At 35.7% G+C, this 22553-nt stretch overlaps 1 protein-coding gene across 1 annotated transcript in view; it reads left to right on the top strand.

Moving 5' to 3' along the window:
- Positions 1 to 1934: 1934 nt before the first annotated feature.
- The window catches only part of LOC103512818 (protein serrate), a gene marked incomplete at its 5' end in the record, with an annotated part of 75706 nt that continues 55087 nt past the window's right edge, over positions 1935 to 22553 (top strand). The window contains 2 exons of the mRNA XM_017445573.2: positions 1935 to 1989; positions 14884 to 15199. Coding sequence (XP_017301062.1) covers positions 1935 to 1989; positions 14884 to 15199 — 371 coding nt within the window. The remainder of the gene's footprint in view (positions 1990 to 14883; positions 15200 to 22553) is intronic.

Below are 22553 nucleotides of genomic sequence, written 5' to 3' on the forward strand. Positions count from 1 at the left end.
TCGAAACTTTCATAAGACATTACAACACCTCCTAGGTGAGAGGGTATTAACTTGTCCTAGGTTCTGGGACATCCTCTGTCTAGATACTCTAGGTCAACGAATTTATTAGAACCAACTGTACTGTTCTTTTAAATCTCGAAATAACTTCTTAGCATGCCTTTATTCAAGAGCATTCTAGACACGGAGAGTAAACTCGAAACTTTCATAAGACATTACAACTGCTATTACAAGACTATAATAACTCGAAATATTCTACAAGTTTAGTACAACTGCTTATGATCAGTAAACAGAGGAAATGACTCAACTGAAATTTTCAAACCCCGACATGTCTCCTCTTTCTTTGAAAAGTCTGAAGTTCTGAAGTCTACCAGAAAGTTGTCGTAGACATTACAACTGCTATTACAATACTATAATAACTCAAAATATTCTACAAGTTTAGTACAACTGCTTATGATCAGTAGAGGAACATGACTCAACTGAAATTTTCAAACCCCGACATGTCTCCTCTTTCTTTGAAAAGTCTGAAGTTCTGAAGTCTACCAGAAAGAACAGAGGAACATGACTCAACTGAAATTTTCAAACCCCGACATGTCTCCTCTTTCTTTGAAAAGTCTGAAGTTCTGAAGTCTACCAGAAAGCTATGATCAGTAAACAGAGGAACATGACTCAACTAAAATGTTCAAACCCCGACATGTCTCCTCTTTCTTTGAAAAGTCTGAAGTTCTGAAGTCTACCAGAAAGTTGTCGTAAACAAAAATCTTCGTTTTGTAAACAAGAAAGACTTTTGTCATGTAAATTAGTTTTGGTAGGCTTAGGTACACTGTAAAGTGTAGTGAAGTACTTTGTTTAGGTCTTGGTGGAGATGCCAAAACTACCATTTCGTTCACTTATCCTTCATCATTCTATTCTTATATTGATAAATCGTCTAATATTGGAGGAGAATAGTGGAGATGCCACAACTACCATTTTGTTGAAATATAATTTATTCATCATTTTATTCTTACTTTGGCACATCCTCCAATATGAGTGGAGATGCCAAAACTACCATTTTCACTGAAATGCATCTTTGCATCATTAGAATCAACAGGTCTATTTGAAACAGAAATATCTACGAGCAAAACTACCTCTCTTCTGCGTTAGTGGAGATGTCAAAACTACCTTTTCGTTCACTTATCTGAAGGATATCACCCACCCACTGTTCAAAACTCCAAAATATAGAACTCATGCTATTCTTATATTGATAAATCGTCTAATATTGGTGGAGAATAGTGGAGATGCCACAACACCATTTTGTTGAAATATAATTTATCCAAAACTACCTCTCTTCTGCGTTAGTGGAGATGTCAAAACTACCATTTCGTTCACTTATCCTTCATCATTCTATTCTTATATTGATAAATCGTCTAATATTGGTGGAGAATACTGGAGATGCCACAACTACCATTTTGTTCAGATGTAATTTATTCATCATTTTATTCTTACTTTGGCACATCCTCCAATATTGGTGGAGATGCCAAAACTACCATTTTCACTGAAATGCATCTTTGCATCATTAGAATCAACAGGTCTATTTGAAACAGAAATATCTACGAACCTCTTCGTAATAGAAAAACTTCCACATCAGCCCCTGGCATATGACAAATGTTTTTCAAATCAAGAATAGATTTTTTATATTCATTCGTTCAGTTGAATGAACCTAACGACAGAACAAAATATAGAACTCTAATATGTGTTAACAATACGAGATGTTTAGAAACATATTGAGAGGTAGGTAATTGGATTGTATTCAAAATTATGCCTGGTAAAATTAAGAGCTATTTGAAAGCTCACTTTTGTTGTCACTGCGGTAAGTTCCTTTCTAGCTAATAATGTTTTATTTTCTTATTTCTTTCCGAGTAATTTTCTAATGTGGGTCTTTATTTTGATTGTTTCAGAGGTCCTTCACTCTCATACTTCAAGCTCTTGATCTCAATAATCAAACATCTCCAGGTAAGAACCGAATTGATCAGCCCCTGGCATATGACAAATGTTTTTCAAATCAAGAATAGATTTTTTATATTCACTCGTTCAGTTGAATGAACCTAACGACAGAACAAAATATAGAACTCTAATATGTGTTAACAATACGAGATGTTTAGAAACATATTGAGAAGTTAGAGTTACACTAGAAAACTGTGATTGATAATAATAGAAAATGATACCTATGTACGTAGGTACGTACTTGACTGACGTAGGTATACATATTTCAAATCCTTACACTTCTCCTTCCGTCTCTAAAAAAACTTCAAGTTTCTGACTAGATAAATTTGTCGCTCCCATTTGTTGTAAAGTTGTGTAGTGTAGTAGAAGTACAATTACCCACCTATGTTTTTTTTTGGCAATCTTTGATGCGATTGATGGGTCATTATAAAGGGATTCTTTACCATATCTATCTATCTATCTATCAACACTTTTAAATGACTTCAAACAAAGAGAAAGGAGAAGAAAAAGACATTTTGGGAGCAAAAAATCCAGGAATAATAATAAATTTGTTTCCCAATTCCCATAAAATAGGCTAAGCCGAGTTTTCAAAAGATCTCACCGAGGTCCCTTCAGAATAGAAAGGACTACTCGGCCATCGATAACAAACCAAGTCTGAACCATAACAAAAAACAACAATACTCGAAATCGAGACAAGTGGAACCTCATACCAGTCCTTCATACTTCTGTGTATGACATTCACGACACAATGGATGCTGGTGACATGAAATAAGACACGGGAGAAGAAGATACCAAAAGTTATTCATTGCGTCTCCACGGTTAACTCTTTGCCGACCGAAATAGGATCCTAGACTTTCAACTGACCAAAATAAGAATGATGAACAGCCATGAGTACGACCAACTTCTTGTAGTAAAATCCTGGGATACGTGCTGATTGCAAAGTAGGTGCATTACCTACCCTTTTGAGGAATCGATCCACAAAGAGTTGCTAGATTTGGTTGTAAAGGGGTACAATCACGATTAGGCAAAAAGTTCGTATACTAAAAGTGCACTTTTGTGACTATCAAAGGAATAATTTCCTCTCAGTTTCTCGGTCAACCAAGATATCCTGGTAAAGATGTTTAAACAGGTTAATTTTCTCCATAGGAAATTGTAGTTACAACCCTTGTTAAAGGGTTTAAAAAACAAATCAGTGTGAAGATACAAGTCACAATGGGGATGTGGGATGTAGAGTTTGAAAACATCTCAATTACCAAGTGATTTATGTCATACAAAACTAATTATATTACAAAAACGTGACATTAATTCTAACAATCTATTTTTCATAGGGCGACATAGGTAGTAGGTAAATCTATCAAGACTTTTAAATGACTTCAAACAAAGAGAAAGGAGAAGAAAAAGACTTTTTGGGAGCAAAAAATCCAGGAATAATAATAAATTTGTTTCCCAATTCCCATAAAATAGGCTAAGCCGACTTTTCAAAAGATCTCACCGAGCGAGGTCCCTTCAGAATAGAAAGGACTACTCGGCCATCGATAACAAACCAAGTCTGAACCATAACAAAAAACAACAATTCTCGAAATCGAGACAAGTGGAACCTCATACCAGTCCTTCATACTTCTGTGTATGACATTCACGACACAATGGATGCTGGTGACATGAAATAAGACACGGGAGAAGAAGATACCAAAAGTTATTCATTGCGTCTCCACGGTTAACTCTTTGCCGACCGAAATAGGATCCTAGACTTTCAACTGACCAAAATAAGAATGATGAACAGCCATGAGTACGACCAACTTCTTGTAGTAAAATCCTGGGATACGTGCTGATTGCAAAGTAGGTGCATTACCTACCCTTTTGAGGAATCGATCCACAAAGAGTTGCTAGATTTGGTTGTAAAGGGGTACAATCACGATTAGGCAAAAAGTTCGTATACTATAAGAATGATGAACAGCCATGAGTATGACCAAATTCTTGTAGTAAAATCCTGGGATACGTGCTGATTGCAAAGTAGGTGCATTACCCTTTTGAGGAATCGATCCACAAAGAGTTGCTAGATTTGGTTGTAAAGGGGTACAATCACGATTAAGCAAAAAGTTCGTATACTAAAAGTGCACTTTTGTGACTATCAAACGAATAATTTCCTCTCAGTTTTTCGGTCAACCAAGATATTCTGGTGAAGATGTTTAAACAGGTTAATTTTCTCCATAGGTAATTGTAGTTACAACCCTTGTTAAAGGGTTTAAGCAAAAAGTTCGTATACTAAAAGTGCACTTTTGTGACTATCAAAGGAATAATTTCCTCTCAGTTTCTCGGTCAACCAAGATATTCTGGTGAAGATGTTTAAACAGGTTAATTTTCTCCATAGGTAATTGTAGTTACAACCCTTGTTAAAGGGTTTTAGTTTTGTACAATATTCACATTCCTCGTATGTATGTATGTATAAATGTATGTATGAACATACATTTTTCTATCGTAGGAGAGAGAGCTTATTATTATGCGTTAGAGACCATGTTGTCATTGCATTTACATAAAAGTCACAATTATTATAATATCAAACTCTCTGCTTATTGCAAATGCAGAAAAAATCCTGGGGAGTATATACTCTCATACTATGGAACATTGTCCCATGATATCTCTTGTAGTCCTAAAGGTGACTTGGGAATAAATCAAAACTTTCGCTAGCAGAGAACATGGAAGTCATAAGTGATGCATGGCAACACAATATGATAATCCTTACCAGTCAAAACTAAATTTGCACGTGCTAAAGCATTTTACTTTCATGTTAGTGGAGACGCCAAAACACGATATCATATAAGCTAAACGGTTTTACTTCTTTACTTACAATAATATTAGTGGAGATGTAATACTTCCGCGGAATAGTAGGATCTACGCTACTGTATATTAGTGGAGATGCCAAAACTACAATATCATAAGCTAGACCATTTTACTTTTTTACTTGAAATAATACTTTTATTAGTGGAGATGCCAAACAACTCTTACCCAAGGTGGGTGGGTTTTACCTACTTCAGTGTTCCGTACGAAAGTTCAATTAGATAGCATACCCAAGAATCTATTTCACAAAGGCACATTGTCAGTTATTTTATGGAATAACAATTATTATGAAGAGTATTTTCTACATAGATACTGACAAGTTGAAGGAAATACTTTGAACGAGGTCTATAATCCTTACCAGGTGAAGACTTTCTTTGTGCCATCAAAGTTTGGTGCAACATATCAAACAATGGCATTATGCTTCCTCTTGTTATGACGTACAGACGTAGTGAATTAGTACTCACCTCGTGTTTAACAACCTATAGATTTTCATGGGGTGAACGATCACAATCACAGTTCAAGAGAAAATTGGGTAACAGCTACGTGAATTACCTGAAGTACTCACCTCGTGTTTAACAACCTATAGATTTTCATGGGGTGAACGATCACAATCACAGTTCAAGAGAAAATTGGGTAACAGCTACCTACTCAGTACCTGCGCCTACACACTGCACAAACTTACAAAGCTAATCTCAAAGTCTTAGTAACAACAAAGCTATAATTCACGAACGGTATCTTCTTCCACTTTAGAAGAAGACTTCAGACTACTGTTAGTCCAGTAGCTTTCATTCAGTTCCTCTTTCTACTTCGGAAGATATTCAGGAACACAAGCAACAATACGCTCTTGCCATGTGTTCAAAGTTGGAAGTGCGGCGCTAATTACTTTTGTACACAACAATGAAGAGTATGTTGTACATAGCGACGTGATTAATCATAGAGCAACTACACACAGCCGACATAATATAATATTATCATAATTGTTCAATATTTCTAGAAATAATTGATATCATAGATGAAAACTCCACCATAAATCATACCTGATATATGTTGAACATACGCACGAAACATTATCTATACCTACCTACTAAATACAAAAATATCAAATTAATACAACCGTACATCAGTTCTCTAATAATACATCTTTTGCAACTACCCATCTAAGCATTTATTGGCATTCCAATGTATGGGGGGAAAATAGCATGAAAAATAAAAGATTTAAACCGGGATACCTATTTGAAACAAATAAATCATATCGAAGAAAAAGTTGCAACAAGAGAACAGATCTCTTTACTTATATGGCTAAGTGCATTTATCTTATCACATTATTTATCAGTTTATTTCACCTACTGCACATTCAATACCTAGAAAGAGCAAAATACTTTCTTTAAATGAAAGCCACTTGTAATAAGTATGTAGGTAGTTATAGGTACTACCTGTCTATGAAGAATACTTTTCAAATGTCAAATTTGAAAGGAGGTTCATTCAAAGTAAGGGTTACTTACCTATACAAGTTGACAAACAAGAACTCATTAGCTTTTAATTTCTTTTCCTGGGGAAGGTGAAAATTTGATTCTAAATAACCAAGTAAAACGGTCCTTCCTAGAGCCAATAGGTCTAGGAGCCTCATAACTTTTTGGCGTAGAAAAAACATCGAAAACGGTCTGCCAGGATTGATGTCCGTCTATTCATCAATGCTAGAAATGTTGGGTATTAAAAAATTGAAAACCAAGATTTATTGACGGTACTTAGAAGAAGATTGTAAAGATATTTAAGTGTAAATGATATAAGTACCTATGTCCATAGTTGATGTGTAGGCTTATCCATATACAGAAATAGATACACTTTAGGAAGGAGTTGCTTTCTTTGTAACCTGCTCTAATATGTTAGTCATTAAAATCTCATTATTGGGAAGCTGTGAGAAAGGTGTAAGGCATAAATGCTAATCATATGTTTACATTCACTATCAGTAAAGAGTTTGATTACCTTTTTAGTAATCTTCAGGCCGTTCAGCACCCTTTCGGCTGAATTCTTAAATCACCAGGTGAGTTATTCACTGGAGTCTCCCATAGCCAATAATCGGATCCTAGCAATAAACTCGTGTGCTATCTCCACACATTTTGTCTGGAGAAATTGATGTAGTAGGTAGGTTTCTCTTTCAACTTTACAAACAAAAGAAACTTGATCAGACTACTCCTACGCAGAACTGAACGTTAATTACCAAGTAGGCCAAATAAGATGGTATACCAAACCAAATTGTCTTTACAATTGGAACACATCTTATGGCACCAAATCAACACCTAGACATACTGTATGTACTTGATTAAAAAAAAAAAAAAAAAAAAAAAAAAAAAAAAAAACCCTTTATTTTAAAAAAAACCCCCCCCTAGTCATAGTCACACTTGTTGAATGTTCTAATTGGTACCTACTTCAAATAAAATAAAATATACCTTGTCCCTGAAAAGTCCCTTTATTCCATGAAAGATCTTTCTGTTTACGCCCTCCATTCCATTCAAAACTTCTCAGTACCTACAGTACTGTTGGAAGTGTTGATGATTTTAAGAGTAAAATTAGTGGAGATGCCAAATTGCAATGCTTGCTTAGAAAAATCGAAGAACCTAATTGCAAATTGATTCCGCCTTTTTAAATTTATATGTAGGTACCTGCCTATGTAGGTACCTATCTACCTACCTATGTAGGTACCTATACCTATATAATAATAATAGTGCTTATTTATACTATAGTCACACTTGTTGAATGTTCTACCTTGGTACCTACTTCAATTAAAATAAAATATACCTTGTCCCTGAAAAGTCCCTTTATTCCATGAAAGATCTTTCTGTTTACGCCATCCATTCCATTCAAAACTTCTCAGTACCTACAGTACTGTTGGAAGTGTTGATGATTTTAATAGTAAAATTAGTGGAGATGCCAAATTGCAATGCTTGCTTAGAAAAATCGAAGAACCTAATTGCAAATTGATTCCGCCTTTTTAAATTTTACTAAGTGTAACCGTGTTAAAGTGTACGAGTACATTTTATTAATTAGAAGCCATTTTGCACCAGTATCTCAACATTAATGTATGGTTTCATGTCCTGAATTACTTCTGAGCAGTTTGATCAAAGTGGGCTACCTACCAGAGTGGATTTTCTTGCCACTTTTACTAAGTGTAACCGTGTTAAAGTGTACATTTTATTAATTAGAAGCCATTTTGCACCAGTATTTCAACATTAATGTATGGTTTCATGTCCTGAATTACTTCTGAGCAGTTTGATCAAAGTGGGCTACCTACCAGAGTGGATTTTCTTGCCACTCTGGTCTTGTTTGTGAGGTGGCCACCCGGGTACAACCCAGATATTGTACGGAGCAATAAATATACCATATCGGTACAAGATATCAGACTTGGGATCGATCTTAGATATTCCATAACCAGGGTGAAGAGAGAAGAAGATGAATACCGTGAAAGTCTTGTAGCTCTAGGCGCTAGTTAACTTGATTAACACTTTATTGATAGCTTGCCAAGATATCAGACTTGGGATCGATCTTAGATATTCCATAACAGGGTGAAGATAGAAGAAGATGAATACCGTGAAAGTCTTGTAGCTCTAGGCGCTAGTTAACTTGATTAACACTTTATTGATAGCTTGATCAGTGATCGGTTGAGTGAGACGACTTGATCAGAAAGAGAGAGGTGCTAACTAAAATAGGTATAAGGCAAAAACACCGCGAGTTTACTAACTTTAATGATATTGACAAAAGAACAAGGAAAAAGTAGAGGAAGGCGGTTAGATTTTTTATGGAATACAGAATCCAGATCTTACATTTATGTTTACAAATAAAAAACATAAACCAGATTACGTAGATCTACATATCTTTTTTTTTATACTTTTTCAGAACCCTGTAACCTGTAAGCATTTCTTGGTTAGAATCGTCAGACCTCCAAGTGTGCAAAAAAGAGTCTCCTTTCTAAACTTTTGCCACTACATCAAACCCGACAAAAATTACTTCTCAACTCGGCTATTGGTAGGTGTGGAAGTTTCCTATATCCAAATGTAAAATTTCTATATTAATCTCCGTTTGAATTTCTGAAAGGATTTTTGAATACATTTAAATCATTATCATGTACATCTGGTTAGTTACTATTTATATTTTTTCCGCAATATTAATTTCCACTTCTCTTCACCCTACACTCGTGGGCACGAACTGAAAAACACTATCTCTTGATGGATACTACTTTGAACTATGATAAGAGGTCTATACCATACAAGTTTGGGGTTTATTTATGGGATTAGTTATCTACAACCAGATAGCGATGGATACTACTTTGAACTATGATAAGAGGTCTATACCATACAAGTTTGGGGTTTATTTATGGGATTAGTTATCTACAACCAGATAGAAATACCCATTTGAAAGGAATTCAAACTATTCATTTGCCACTTACTACGTAAAGATAGATACTTGAGTACCTACTTTGTTGCATAAACTGATGTTGCAAAGAGGAAAACTAAGCAATTTTTTGCTGCAAAATTCTTCTGAGGTAGGTAAGGTACAAAGTTCAGTAATATAGTCAATCATCAAAGAATGAATCCAGTATGCCATTAATAAATTGACACCAAAACAGTAAACACTTCGACCATATTTGTGAATCAAAGAAAACGCACTCTCCTTCCCTCACATGGATTTGATTTGAATGTTATTTGTTATTTGTATATAGTTTTGTACAATATTCACATTCCTCGTACGTATGTACATACATTTTTCTATCGTAGGAGAGAGAGCTTATTATTATGCGTTAGAGACCATGTTGTCATTGCATTTACATAAAAGTCAAAGTACTTTGTTGCATAAACTGATGTTGCAAAGAGGAAAACTAAGCAATTTTTTGCTCCAAAATTCTTCTGAGGTAAGGTACAAAGTTCAGTAATATTCAATCACCAAAAAATGAATCCAGTATGCCATTAATAAATTGACACCAAAACAGTAAACACTTCGGCCATATTTGTGAATCAAAGAAAACGCACTCTCCTTCGCTCACATGGATTTGATTTGAATGTTATTTGTTATTTCTATATAGTTTTGTACAATATTCACATTCCTCGTATGTATGTATGTATAAATGTATGTATGAACATACATTTTTCTATCGTAGGAGAGAGAGCTTATTATTATGCGTTAGAGACCATGTTGTCATTGCATTTACATAAAAGTCACAATTATTATAATATCAAACTCTCTGCTTATTGCAAATGCAGAAAAAATCCTGGGGAGTATATACTCTCATACTATGGAACATTGTCCCATGATATCTCTTGTAGTCCTAAAGGTGACTTGGGAATAAATCAAAACTTTCGCTAGCAGAGAACATGGAAGTCATAAGTGATGCATGGCAACACAATATGATAATCCTTACCAGGTGAAGACTTTCTTTGTGCCATCAAAGTTTGGTGCAACATATCAAACAATGGCATTATGCTTCCTCTTGTTATGACGTAGTGAATTACCTGAAGTACTCACCTCGTGTTTAACAACCTATAGATTTTCATGGGGTGAACGATCACAATCACAGTTCAAGAGAAAATTGGGTAACAGCTACCTACTCAGTACCTGCGCCTACACACTGCACAAACTTACAAAGCTAATCTCAAAGTCTTAGTAACAACAAAGCTATAATTCACGAACGGTATCTTCTTCCACTTTAGAAGAAGACTTCAGACTACTGTTAGTTCAGTAGCTTTCATTCAGTTCCTCTTTCTACTTCGGAAGATATTCAGGAACACAAGCAACAATACGCTCTTGCCATGTGTTCAAAGTTAGAAGTGCGGCGCTAATTACTTTTGTACACTACAATGAAGAGTATGTTGTACATAGCGACGTGATTAATCATAGAGCAACTACACACAGCCGACATAACGCAGGGCAACTCAGGTACCAGGACGGTCGCGTCGCTTTATGACTTCCTAAAATAGGCGGCCACAAACCATCGGTATTGAATACTAATAGAATGATGGACATGGTCGATCTATGTTTGTACAAGCAATTGCTCAATTGACAGACAAATACCGTTAATAAAGAACTATTGAGCTAGTTCCCATGGTTGACTAACCCCCGCCCGACTATCCATCAAAGTAAATGGTTAATAACTGGTTGTCATTAATACGTATGATGTCAGATAGTCGATTCCGGTATACATATAGGTATGTAAAATAATTACAAACATCTCTTTCCAAAACCATCATCTCTGTGAAGTAATAGAATTTGTAATGAGTGTGAAACATGTCTTACATCTTTTGAACCGCTTATTGTTTCCATATTAATAGTTTGATCAATGTACCTATGTATATTAGCTTTAATATGTTCAGCCCGAGCCGCATGTAGATTTAATCTGTACCGGTACACACTACACAGTCATACATACTTGGTACACATATTCAGACAAGGTTCATTCCTGGCTATATGATTAATGTATCTTTATTTTAATTTGCCATCTTCACCGAGGTAACATTAACTCTACACTCGTGTCTTCTCGTTCTAATCTAGATTCTAATGCAGCATTGTACAAAGTAAATACATCAGTTGTAATAATTTCTTTATTGGATACAGGCAAGGTGGTCTTCGCTTGGTTTTGAGTCTGATTCTGATTGTGCTTTGGAAAACAATGGACTTGGTTCGAGTCATCATGACTTAGTATTGTAGGTCAAATGAGATCTTCATAGGGCTCTTAATCTTCAATTACTTTATTGATGTGTTTAAGAGTATTATTCTAATTTAATTTATGCATATATGTACTCTTCTATACCTACATGTAATGCATAAATATACATACATATGCAGGTCTAGAATATTTAAACGATCCGTTTGGTCCAACACATGAGATCTAGTCTTGTCTTGCTTTAATTGACCGAACGATAGTGAGGTCTATGTTTTAACTCAACCGTTTTGCATTTGGTAATAGTTCGTACCCTGTTTCTCTGTAAAAAATTTAAACGATCCGTTTGGTCCAACACATGAGATCTAGTCTTGTCTTGGTTTAATTGACCGAACGATAGTGAGGTCTATGTTTTAACTCAACCGTTTTGCATTTGGTAATAGTTCGTACCCTGTTTCTCTGTAAAAAATAGAGCCAAGTATAGTCCATTTGTAAACTAAATTATTAAACCAAAAGATCAAGCTGAAGAATTAGTCTGCCATCAGCCAAAACAAGCTCAGTTCAATCATTAAATCAAAGTTTTGACAGTCAGATAATTCAGAAAAAGGGCTGTCATTTTTTATGATTTTTCCACAAGTGGAGCCCTTGATTTTGATACTCGCCATGGTGGTTTTGATGGCTTGATACTGGGAAATGAGACATAAATTATATAGATTTTGAAATATTGATATCGCTTCATAATACTTGCGATTGTTTTGGACATGTGGAATAGTTTGGATTGCAGGACTTGTCATGTTTTATTCATAAAGTCAAGTACTCTTATGACAGACGCACTGAGCCTTATAACAGTGACCACTGTCTGTAACCTTCATAATATTGATAACTTGCCTTAGAGAATGATGGACTGAACCTGCCTGGAATTATTTCCGTCACAATTGGTGATTCTCATATTCCCGTTTTCAGAATTGATTTGATTAATACAATCAATTAATTCTGAAATATTAAACTTTACTGTTTTTATACAATGGCATTTCTGCCTATTGCCTAATCAGGGTATACCCTGACGTTGTTTTCTACGTATCTTAATACTCCTAAACAAATTTAAGTAAGTAGCAATATAGGAGAATAATATTGTCCAAAAATAATTACATTTACCGTGAGGTTGCTCCCGGATGAAATCACTCAAACAAAGTCAAAGTAAAAGCCTCAAACAAACTGAAGTTTGTCCAAAAATGCTATTTCGAGACCTAAATATCTTCAAAATAAACTCAAATGTTTCCCTATACTTACTTGCGTACCTACCATTATTGTGATTTCAACATCATTTACAATGGCTCTTCCAGCATAGAGACAGTGACAAATTGGGCGGAATCGCTCGAAAATCCAACGTGCAAATGCGCCGAGACTGCCAGGAGAGCGGAACTTCAAAGTAGAAAAGTTATAAATTACTCATATTTCAAAACTTTCTGAAGCTTTTGACATCATTGTTAACATTCCGTACAAAAGCAACCACTTAATTATACAAATGTACAAAACAGCAGTGACAAATTGGACGGAATCGCTCGAAAATCCAACTTGCAAATGCGCCGAGACTGCCAAGAGAGCGGAACTTCAAAGTAGAAATGTTATAAATGAATCATATTTCAAAACTTTCTGAAGCTTTTGACATCATTGTTAACATTCCGTACAAAAGCAACCACTTAATTATACAAATGTACAAAACATATTCTAAAGATGATCCTGTGATCCTTGGTAGAAATTTACATTTAATATCATCGTTATGGTTATGAATATGAAGCTACATATAAACGTAAACTAGCTATGTGATTATCATTTCATGAATGAAAACAGTTATTATAACATGCCTAATGGAAACTAATGATGAGTAGCAATAAGTAGCATTAGAATACCGGTATCTTGTTAGCCTTTTGATGCTATGGTTTCTGGTAAAGTTCCAAGAACATGGGATACCTTGATGTAAACTATTTGGTTTCGTATTGTTAACGTCGGGATATTTAGAAAATGCTTGAAGTATTGAAGTTCACTCTGAGAGAACCGCATACATATCCTTCAACATATTTGGTCAAGGGCTCTATAACTGACTACCCTTCGATTGTCCATTATCTAAGGCCTGGGTAAAGAATGCCAAAACCATATTTCTCATTCAGATCAAGTGATCAAAAAAATTGTACCACTAAACCGCGGAGAAAACACAAACACGAACAAAACACAAGAGTCATTTTGAACCTTGTCTTGTTCTATGTCCGTGCTACCAAAACTTAGAGACGGTCTCCGTTGTACACCTTTTACCTTATGAATGAAACTTGAAAATGTTTCTTCTCTTATTAATGCTTGGTCATTGAAGACAAATGTGTCTGATACATCGGGCAGCACATTGTTTCTTGCCATTTGACGATTCTGATTCTTGCCTTCGTTGCTTCAATTTTCTGATCAATCGGTCAGCTCTTATTCATTCATGGGGAAGCCTTAACTTAGGAATAATTTGCCATTGAAAATTTTGAAAGTCAATTGTCTCGATTGAGTAAATAACACAAACATGCTGCGTTTCACCAACAGAATGGCAAAGCTTCTATGCAAGATGATCTCTTGGAGAGAGCAAAAATCCTAAACACACGAACCACAACACAAAGAACAAAACACGAGTCATTTTGAACCTTGTCTTGTTCTATGTCCGTGTCCGTGCTACCAAAACTTGAGACGGTCTCCGTTGTACACCTTTTACCTTATGAATGAAACTTGAAAATGTTTCTTCTCATATTAATGCTTGGTCATTGAAGACAAATGTGTCTGATACATCGGGCAGCACATTGTTTCTTGCCATTTGACGATTCTGATTCTTGCCTTTGTTGCTTCAATTATCTGATCAATCGGTCAGCTCTTATTCATTCATAGGGAAGCCTTAACTTAGGGATAATTTGCCATTGAAAATTTTGAAAGTCAATTGTCTCGATTGAGTAAATAACACAAACATGCCGCGTTTCACCAACAGAATGGCAAAGCTTCTATGCAAGATGATCTCTTGGAGAGAGCAAAAATCCTAAACACACGAACCACAACACAAAGCAAAAGCACACACTCATAAGTTCTAGGTTCCAGGTCATCATGAAGAAGATTAACAAGAAATCCGAATCATTTGTTTTGTTTGGAAGATGTCTTGCTTTATGACGGTACTTAACACATCAACATCACGCTTCCAGTGATCTCTGGCAACACTGTACTCAGCTCCAATGTAACCAAATTGTCATTACAGATTCCATTGTCGCAATAAAATTGCTGGCAATCTTGCTAGTACAGTAATACTAAGGACTTTGGGAACGGAGCGTCCAGTGACCATTTTAGAAACGTACGTACAGATACAGAATATTAGGTATTTCATTCCTATCTTCCCCTTTCTGTTTCAGCCAACATGAGGCCAATCGAGGAGGCCTCATTCTCCGGCATTCTGCTGCCGAGTGCCGAGTGGCACACTTTGAATCACAAAGGCAAAACCGCACGCATCACGTACCGTGTTCGGGTCCAGTGTGATTTACACTATTTCAACTCAACGTGCACCACATTCTGTCGGCCGAGAGATGACAAGTTCGGTCATTTCACGTGCGACTCCAACGGAGACAAGGTGTGCATTGCCGGGTGGAAGGGCACCAACTGCGAGACAGCAGTGTGTAAAGAGGGGTGCCATCCCACGCACGGCAAATGTGATGTTCCCGGCCTCTGCGAGTAAGTATTAGCTTTTTACTTATTTTAGATCGATTAAAGGATAGGTATCAGGCTATTAGGTATCTGTGTCAGGATATGTTGGATATGTTCCTACAACTTTTTCCTTACAGGATCTGAATTTTACAGTATGAAATATGTAGGTAGGTAACATAGGTACCTGTTAGGTATATGGCTATAGTGATTCTCATGATTTTTTTTTATTATCTCAGAAAAAACTATAAAAATTAAAAAAAATATTGAGACTAGTGAATGAGACATTGGTAGGTGTGGAAGTTTCCTATATCCAAATGTAAAATTTCAATATTAATATTGTGTGTGCCGTTTGAACTTCTGAAGGGATTTTTGAATACATTTAAATCATTATCATGTACTCGTACATCTGGGTAGTTACTATTTATATTTTTTCCGCAATATTAATTTCCACTTCTCTTCACCCTACACTCGTGGGCACGAACTGAAAAACACTATCTCTGGACAGTTTACTATCTGGCGTACGTCAGCGCGTACATCATAGTTTCCTCTTCATAATCTATTAACTGACCTTGGGTTCTGCTCCCGGAACTACAATATTCTCGTTTTCATGTCAAGTCGATAACGCCGTCTCACTGTGTAGTTTTCTATTGTCTGGTCCGATCTGGCGCTAGCTAATTGATATCAAAATGACCACTCTGCGAGTTTTGCAGAAAGGAAGTTTCCTATTATATTTCTATTGTCTGGTCCGATCTGGCGCTAGCTAATTGATATCAAAATGACCACTCTGCGAGTTTTGCAGAAAGGAAGTTTCCTATTATTCGAGGATGTGTATTGTTTTATGGCAGAACATTTAAACTGTCTTGTAGTCTTGTATACTGTGTCAGGATATGTTGGATATGTGTCTACAACTTTTTCCTTACAGGATCTGAATTTTACAGTATGAAATATGTAGGTAGGTAACATAGGTATCATAGTTTCCTCTTCATAATCTATTAACTGACCTTGGGTTCTGCTCTCGGAACTACAATTCTCGTTTTCATGTCAAGTCGATAACGCCGTCTCACTGTTTAGTTTTCTATTGTCTGGTCCGATCTGGCGCTAGCTAATTGATATCGAAATGACCACTCTGCGAGTTTTGCAGAAAGGAAGTTTCCTATTATTCGAGGATGTGTATTGTTTTATGGCAGAACATTTAAACTGTCTTGTAGTCTTGTACTGTGTCAGGATATGTTGGATATGTGCCTACAACTTTTTCCTTACAGGATCTGAATTTTACAGTATGAAATATGTAGGTAGGTAACATAGGTACCTGTTAGGTATATGGCTATAAGAAGTGCGGCGCTAATTACTTTTGTACACTACAATGAAGAGTATGTTGTACATAGCGACGTGATTAATCATAGAGCAACTACACACAGCCGACATAACGCAGGGCAACTCAGGTACCAATGGCTATACGGAGATTCACAGTATGACATCACCACATGCATGTTCTTCCACAAAACAGCAATGTACCTACGTGTAGAGAAGAACTCACAGATCGACAAAATCGGAATGTAAGTAGAGTAGGTTAAGGTGGAATATCTAATGTAATGAAAACTGAATTTCCTAGGTCTAGATACCAATTATGCATCAGTTTTTATCTCTTCTCGTCCAAGAAATACCGCCATGTCTACACAAATGATGATCTTTATCCAATAAAAATCATTTTTAACGATGAGACCCTAGATACCAATTATGCATCAGTTTTTATCTCTTCTCGTCCAAGAAATACCGCCATGTCTACACAAATGATCTTTATCCAATAAAAATCATTTTTAACGATGAGACCTAAGCCGTTAAACCACTAGAACATTGCAATAAAGTGCACTGCAAGCTGCGTTTTATCTGGACGGTATTATAGACCTAGATAAAGCATTTAACAAATAATTTAATTGTCCTTTCTACAGGGTCCATTCTTGGTAGTTTATCACTCTTGGTATCTGACCTCTTGTTAAAATTAATGATTCTAGCAAATCCTCCTGCATGTGAGCAAAACCCAGTATATGCCATCTACTTGCATACATGATGGGTACATTAGTGGTGATGTAAAATTAGAACGCAAAGTTTTAATGCTAGTGGAAACATAAGTTAAACTTTTATGACTCTTTTTGACTCGACAAAAATCGTGGGGGGAGTCAATGATTTTATGAGAGCGCTCTAAAAGAAAAGGAGATTATTTAATTATTTTCTCTAGTGCTCTATTAAACATTACAATCCATTCCCGGCTGCTGTTTTGTTGTGTCAACACGTCCAATTTTTCGTGGCGTGTTTTTCTAATTTTCTAGTAGAAAAAGTGTACGAAATATTGTCAATTTTTGCATAGTGCCCCCTTATAGTGTGCTTTTCGGTCTGTGAGTACAAAACTGCAGTAAAATGCAGTAATTAGACTTTTTTTTACAAGGAGTTTATTTAATTATTTTCTCTAGTGCTCTATTAAACATTACAAGAAATGTGAAATGAATTTCACGGTCGGACCGCCTTTTGCATGTTAGTTACCTTCACCAGTTGGGGAAAACCTTTGCTCATTTCGCTATGAATTCAGAATAGTGTGTTGTACCTGGGTACGTGACTTTGTGACTAATTTCTTTTGGAATCTTCTGAGCATTCGTATTGGTTATTCTAGTAAAAGCAACAATAATAATAATAAGAACGCAAATTTATTATTCTTTCGGGGGAACTACTCGTATTTCGCATGTTATTTGGATTCTGCTTTTCCCCAGTTTCTATTAATCTATTTATTATCTTTACACTTGTTGCTATAGGCAACAGTCATTATTTATTTACCTCTCTATCAGTGTTTTAATTCTTGAAACTTTCTCTGTGTTTTCTCTGTTCTAATTATGAGTTTCCAGATTGTTGTGGTTTATTTAATTATTTTCTCTAGTGCTCTACTAAACATTACAAGAAATGTGAAATGAATTTCACGGTCGGACCGCCTTCTTCACCAGTTGGGGAAAACCTTTGCTCATTTCGCTATGAATTTAGAATAGTGTGTTGTACCTGGGTACGTGACTTTATGACTAATTCCTTTTGAAATCTTCTGAGCATAAGTATTGGTTATTCTATTAAAAGCAATAATAATAAGAACGCAAATCTATTATTCTTTCGGGGGAACTAGGTACTCGTATTTCGTATGTTATTTGGATGTTCTAGTGACGGAAAGGTGGCGTTTTTCGTATTATTATTATTGAACATTTAAAATTTTAAAGGTTGAGAAACTTACCTCTATACATCAAATTAATATATATGCATATCTATTTCAGGGATATTTATTCGAGTACTTCCTCTTCTGACAAAACGCTATTCTTTTACTCAGCATGCCTCTCCCTAGCGTTTGTCAGTGGTGTTGATGCTATTGAAACAGATTCAAGTACTTCCTCTTCTGACAAAACGCTATTCTTTTACTCAGCATGCCTCTCCCTAGCGTTTGTCAGTGGTGTTGATGCTATTGAAACAGATCCGGATCATAAAACAAAGCCTCTGGTAGATTAACATGCAAATCTCATGGAGAGATTCACAAGGAGAATCCCCCATGCAATAGACGCTTATAAATGCCATTAATAAAACCCTTTTCTGTTGTCATTTAATGGCAGTTATTTTTACAACCACACTATCATCGGTATTGTTTTAATTAGGCCTAGTCACTCTACGCATGGCAGCTAGCTTTACCAATAAACATTCAATGAGATGGTTAGATTATAGAGCAATAATGATTATTTTAATATCTATGTTGAGCGAAAAGCCCTCATCAGCTTGAGTAGTAACTGAGGACTACTAATAGGTTTCTAGTATTCCAGGATTCCTTCCTTAATCCATACAGATTATAAGAATATCTTACCCGAGAGCCATCATTACCCGGGACCCGGGAGTGCCATTTCCTATAAAACATAATGAACCCGGGGAAAGTTTTAATAGAAAATTAGGAGTAACTTCAATAATTACATTAAAAACATGTTAACCGGTTCGATTCCTGTCCGCAACATAGAAGTGTAATGAAAGATTTTAATGTTTGGTGGCTTTTAATGTTCAGCTTTTATTACGTCATTAAAATTCTCAGTAGAGAAAAAAAGAAGATATTAGATAGAGTCCTCCTCTATCGACCAAATAGGCCGATCTGAAAGTACTGTAGTAGTCTAGTTTATACGGGGTGGGAGATTTAGTTAGTCAGCCTTGAGGGCAAGCTATGTGAAGCTATTGTTAGGTAAATTTCAACATCACTCTGTGTCCGGCATTGTTGTCTCCCACTGTCAATATTCAATTTAATTCAAATTTGCTAGATTCAATATCTCAACCTAGTTATTTTTCCTCAAATCATCAGAAACTTTTCATAGAGGGTAATATCTGATTATTTTCCATAGAATTCGTATACGGGGTGGGAGATCTAGTTAGTCAGCCTTGAGGGCAAGCTATGTGAAGCTATTGTTAGGTAAATTTCAACATCACTCTGTGTCCGGCATTGTTGTCTCCCACTGTCAATATTCAATTTAATTCAAATTTGCTAGATTCAATATCTCAACCTAGTTATTTTTCCTCAAATCATCAGAAACTTTTCATAGAGGGTAATATCTGATTATTTTCCATAGAATTCGTGGATCTCCTCCACACTTGCTCACCCAGTATACATTTAAAGTGAGTATGTTAGTGCAGTTTATAGGTTTATTGCAGTTTTATATTACAAGTTAAAAGTATCCGTAGTGAAACAAATTTATGAACCTCAGTGCCATAAACACTCCATGAACATGCCTCCAACCTCCAACCAAATCAGGTTACCTGTGGACGAAAAGTTTTCCCACTGGGTTTTTGCGACCCCTATTGGACACTTAGATTTGTCATTGATAAAATGGCAGCATTCCTTTCCTACCGTATTGACTGTTGATTAATTTACGATCGAACTTGGTGTTCAATTTTTCGCTGAACACTAGAACAAGGGTTCAATAGACAACTGAGCATGAGACACATGGCACAATAATTTGAAACTTGGAAGATTGTCAATGTTCACATTGTTCACTCTGATTTTTGTATGTGTCAATGTTTTTGTTTGAGGGTCAGTAATATTATCTTCGTAGAATGAGCTTCAAATGTTGCGAATCAGATTGCGTGATTGAATAGGTAGGACAACCGAGACGAACTTTACTACTACGTGGATTCTTCTGGGGTACATTTTAATCCAATTGATCGGATCGCAAGACTCACAAGACTGTAGGAAACCATTCTGGGTGGCCTTCTGGAAAATATATTGCCTGGCTACACCAAACCAGAACAATCAGTTGATCCTCTACACGTCTTGCTCATGTTACCTTGGAAGCAAAGCGTAGCAGGTATAACACAGAGATGAGAGAATCGTTTAACAAAGTCTCACACTACACTGTGTAACATTTCCGTTACAACATGTGACTTGCTATAAGTAGCCAGGAATTGGAATGTGACAACACGCTAGGACAGTGTCCTGCATACTAAGCACTCCACTGGGTCACTGTGAACTATGGGAAAATCTTCCAGCATATCCTGACCACTTCCTTTCCATGAAACTAATACTGAGAATGAGAAACAATTTAAATAATATAGTAATTAAAATTTTGCGATCATTTTTTTATACTTTCTCTCAACAGCAAATGTCAATGTTGGATGCAATACTGAGATTCTATGTTTGTAGTCCTTGTCAATGTTTCTTATTCTCTTGTCCTGTTCTATCTTCTGCTAAAGTGTCGATGAGGTATCCACCGTAATTATTTAGGTGCCTTGCACCTACTTGAAGTCTTGGAAAGTAGACCTAAATCTCTGTTGGAACTGAGAAGTGGTGTTGTTTTGATTATTTTCCTTCCAAATTAGGGTCAAACCAATTTCATCTGGAGCAGAATTGGTCACGAAGTTCGGATCAAAACTGCACGATGTTACCGAGCAACATGGTCTGCTCTGGTCATAACTCAAGATCCATACAACGTGTTTTACCACAGAATTAATATCTCTCCTCCATTTTGAAAAGCTCAAGTTAAATAATCTAGGTGTTGTGCATAATAAATTTGCATCTTTATTCAATATCAAACCTGATACCTTGCTGAAACATCAATTCATGTATAGCAAATATAATTTATTAGATGAAGGAGTATGTACATTGTACAGTGGTCAGTGGTATAGTCGCAGATGTAACACGTACATATGGCAATCCTATAGCTACATATAAGCTCAAGTTAAATAATCTAGGTGTTGTGCATAATAAATTTGCATCTTTATTCAATATCAAACCTGATACCTTGCTGAAACATCAACTTGTACCATGCTGCCACATAAGTGAGTTGATCAAATTCTTCAGCGTTTGCAATAATTTCGAAAACATTATTTCAACTTCACATATTGAAACGGAGAGCAGGTAATTTGTTAGCGTGGTAGTGTTCATTAATTATCTGTAGCTCAGGTTGGAATATTATATTTTCTGCCAGGAAATCTCAAAGTCTCCTGCTGACCCGGTGACTGGTTCAGTGATCAACACAACTGAGATATAGTTCTTGCTAGAAACAATTATCATAAATTTAAATTTTGCACATACAATTTTTTGCTCTTCTGTGTAGTATCAGAAATAATTACGAACCCAATGTAATGAAGACCAATTTATTGGAAACGTCTAAATTATCAAACACTAACAAACTAAATATTAAATATCTAAACCAGTCCATCTTTGGTCATTTGGTCAAGTTACAACAAAATAATGGATTAGAATCTTTTCCAACTATGTACATACTTAGGTAAGTACATAATTATGTGACATAGGTAGGTACATAGTAGAAAATGTGTTGACAAGTCGAGTTATGGTAGATCTAAACTTAAAGATTAAGATTTTGGACAATTACCTACTAGGTGCAACGGTGTTTAATTACTCATGTAAATAATTATGTACATTATCAAGTGAGCATAAGGTATAGTTGTCTCTATTTAATACCTATATCTACCATTTACTTTTCATTCGAAGGCACTGGAATTTTGAAATATTTGAGGTCATCTTAACTTGTATCTAGGTATTGAATTGGCACTGTATCAGAATATCAGAAATAATTACGAACCCAATGTAATGAAGACCAATTTATTGGAAACGTCTAAATTATCAAACACTAACAAACTAAATATTAAATATCTAAACCAGTCCATCTTTGGTCATTTGGTCAAGTTACAACAAAATAATGGATTAGAATCTTTTCCAACTATGTACATACTTAGGTAAGTATATAATTATGTAACATAGGTAGGTACATACATAGTAGAAAATGTGTTGACAAGTCGAGTTATGGTAGATCTAAACTTAAAGATTAAGATTTTGGACAATTACCTACTAGGTACAAAGGTGTTT

This window comes from Diaphorina citri, unplaced genomic scaffold (assembly GCF_000475195.1).
Source record: "Diaphorina citri unplaced genomic scaffold, Diaci psyllid genome assembly version 1.1 scaffold888, whole genome shotgun sequence".
Classification (NCBI taxonomy): domain Eukaryota; kingdom Metazoa; phylum Arthropoda; class Insecta; order Hemiptera; family Psyllidae; genus Diaphorina; species Diaphorina citri.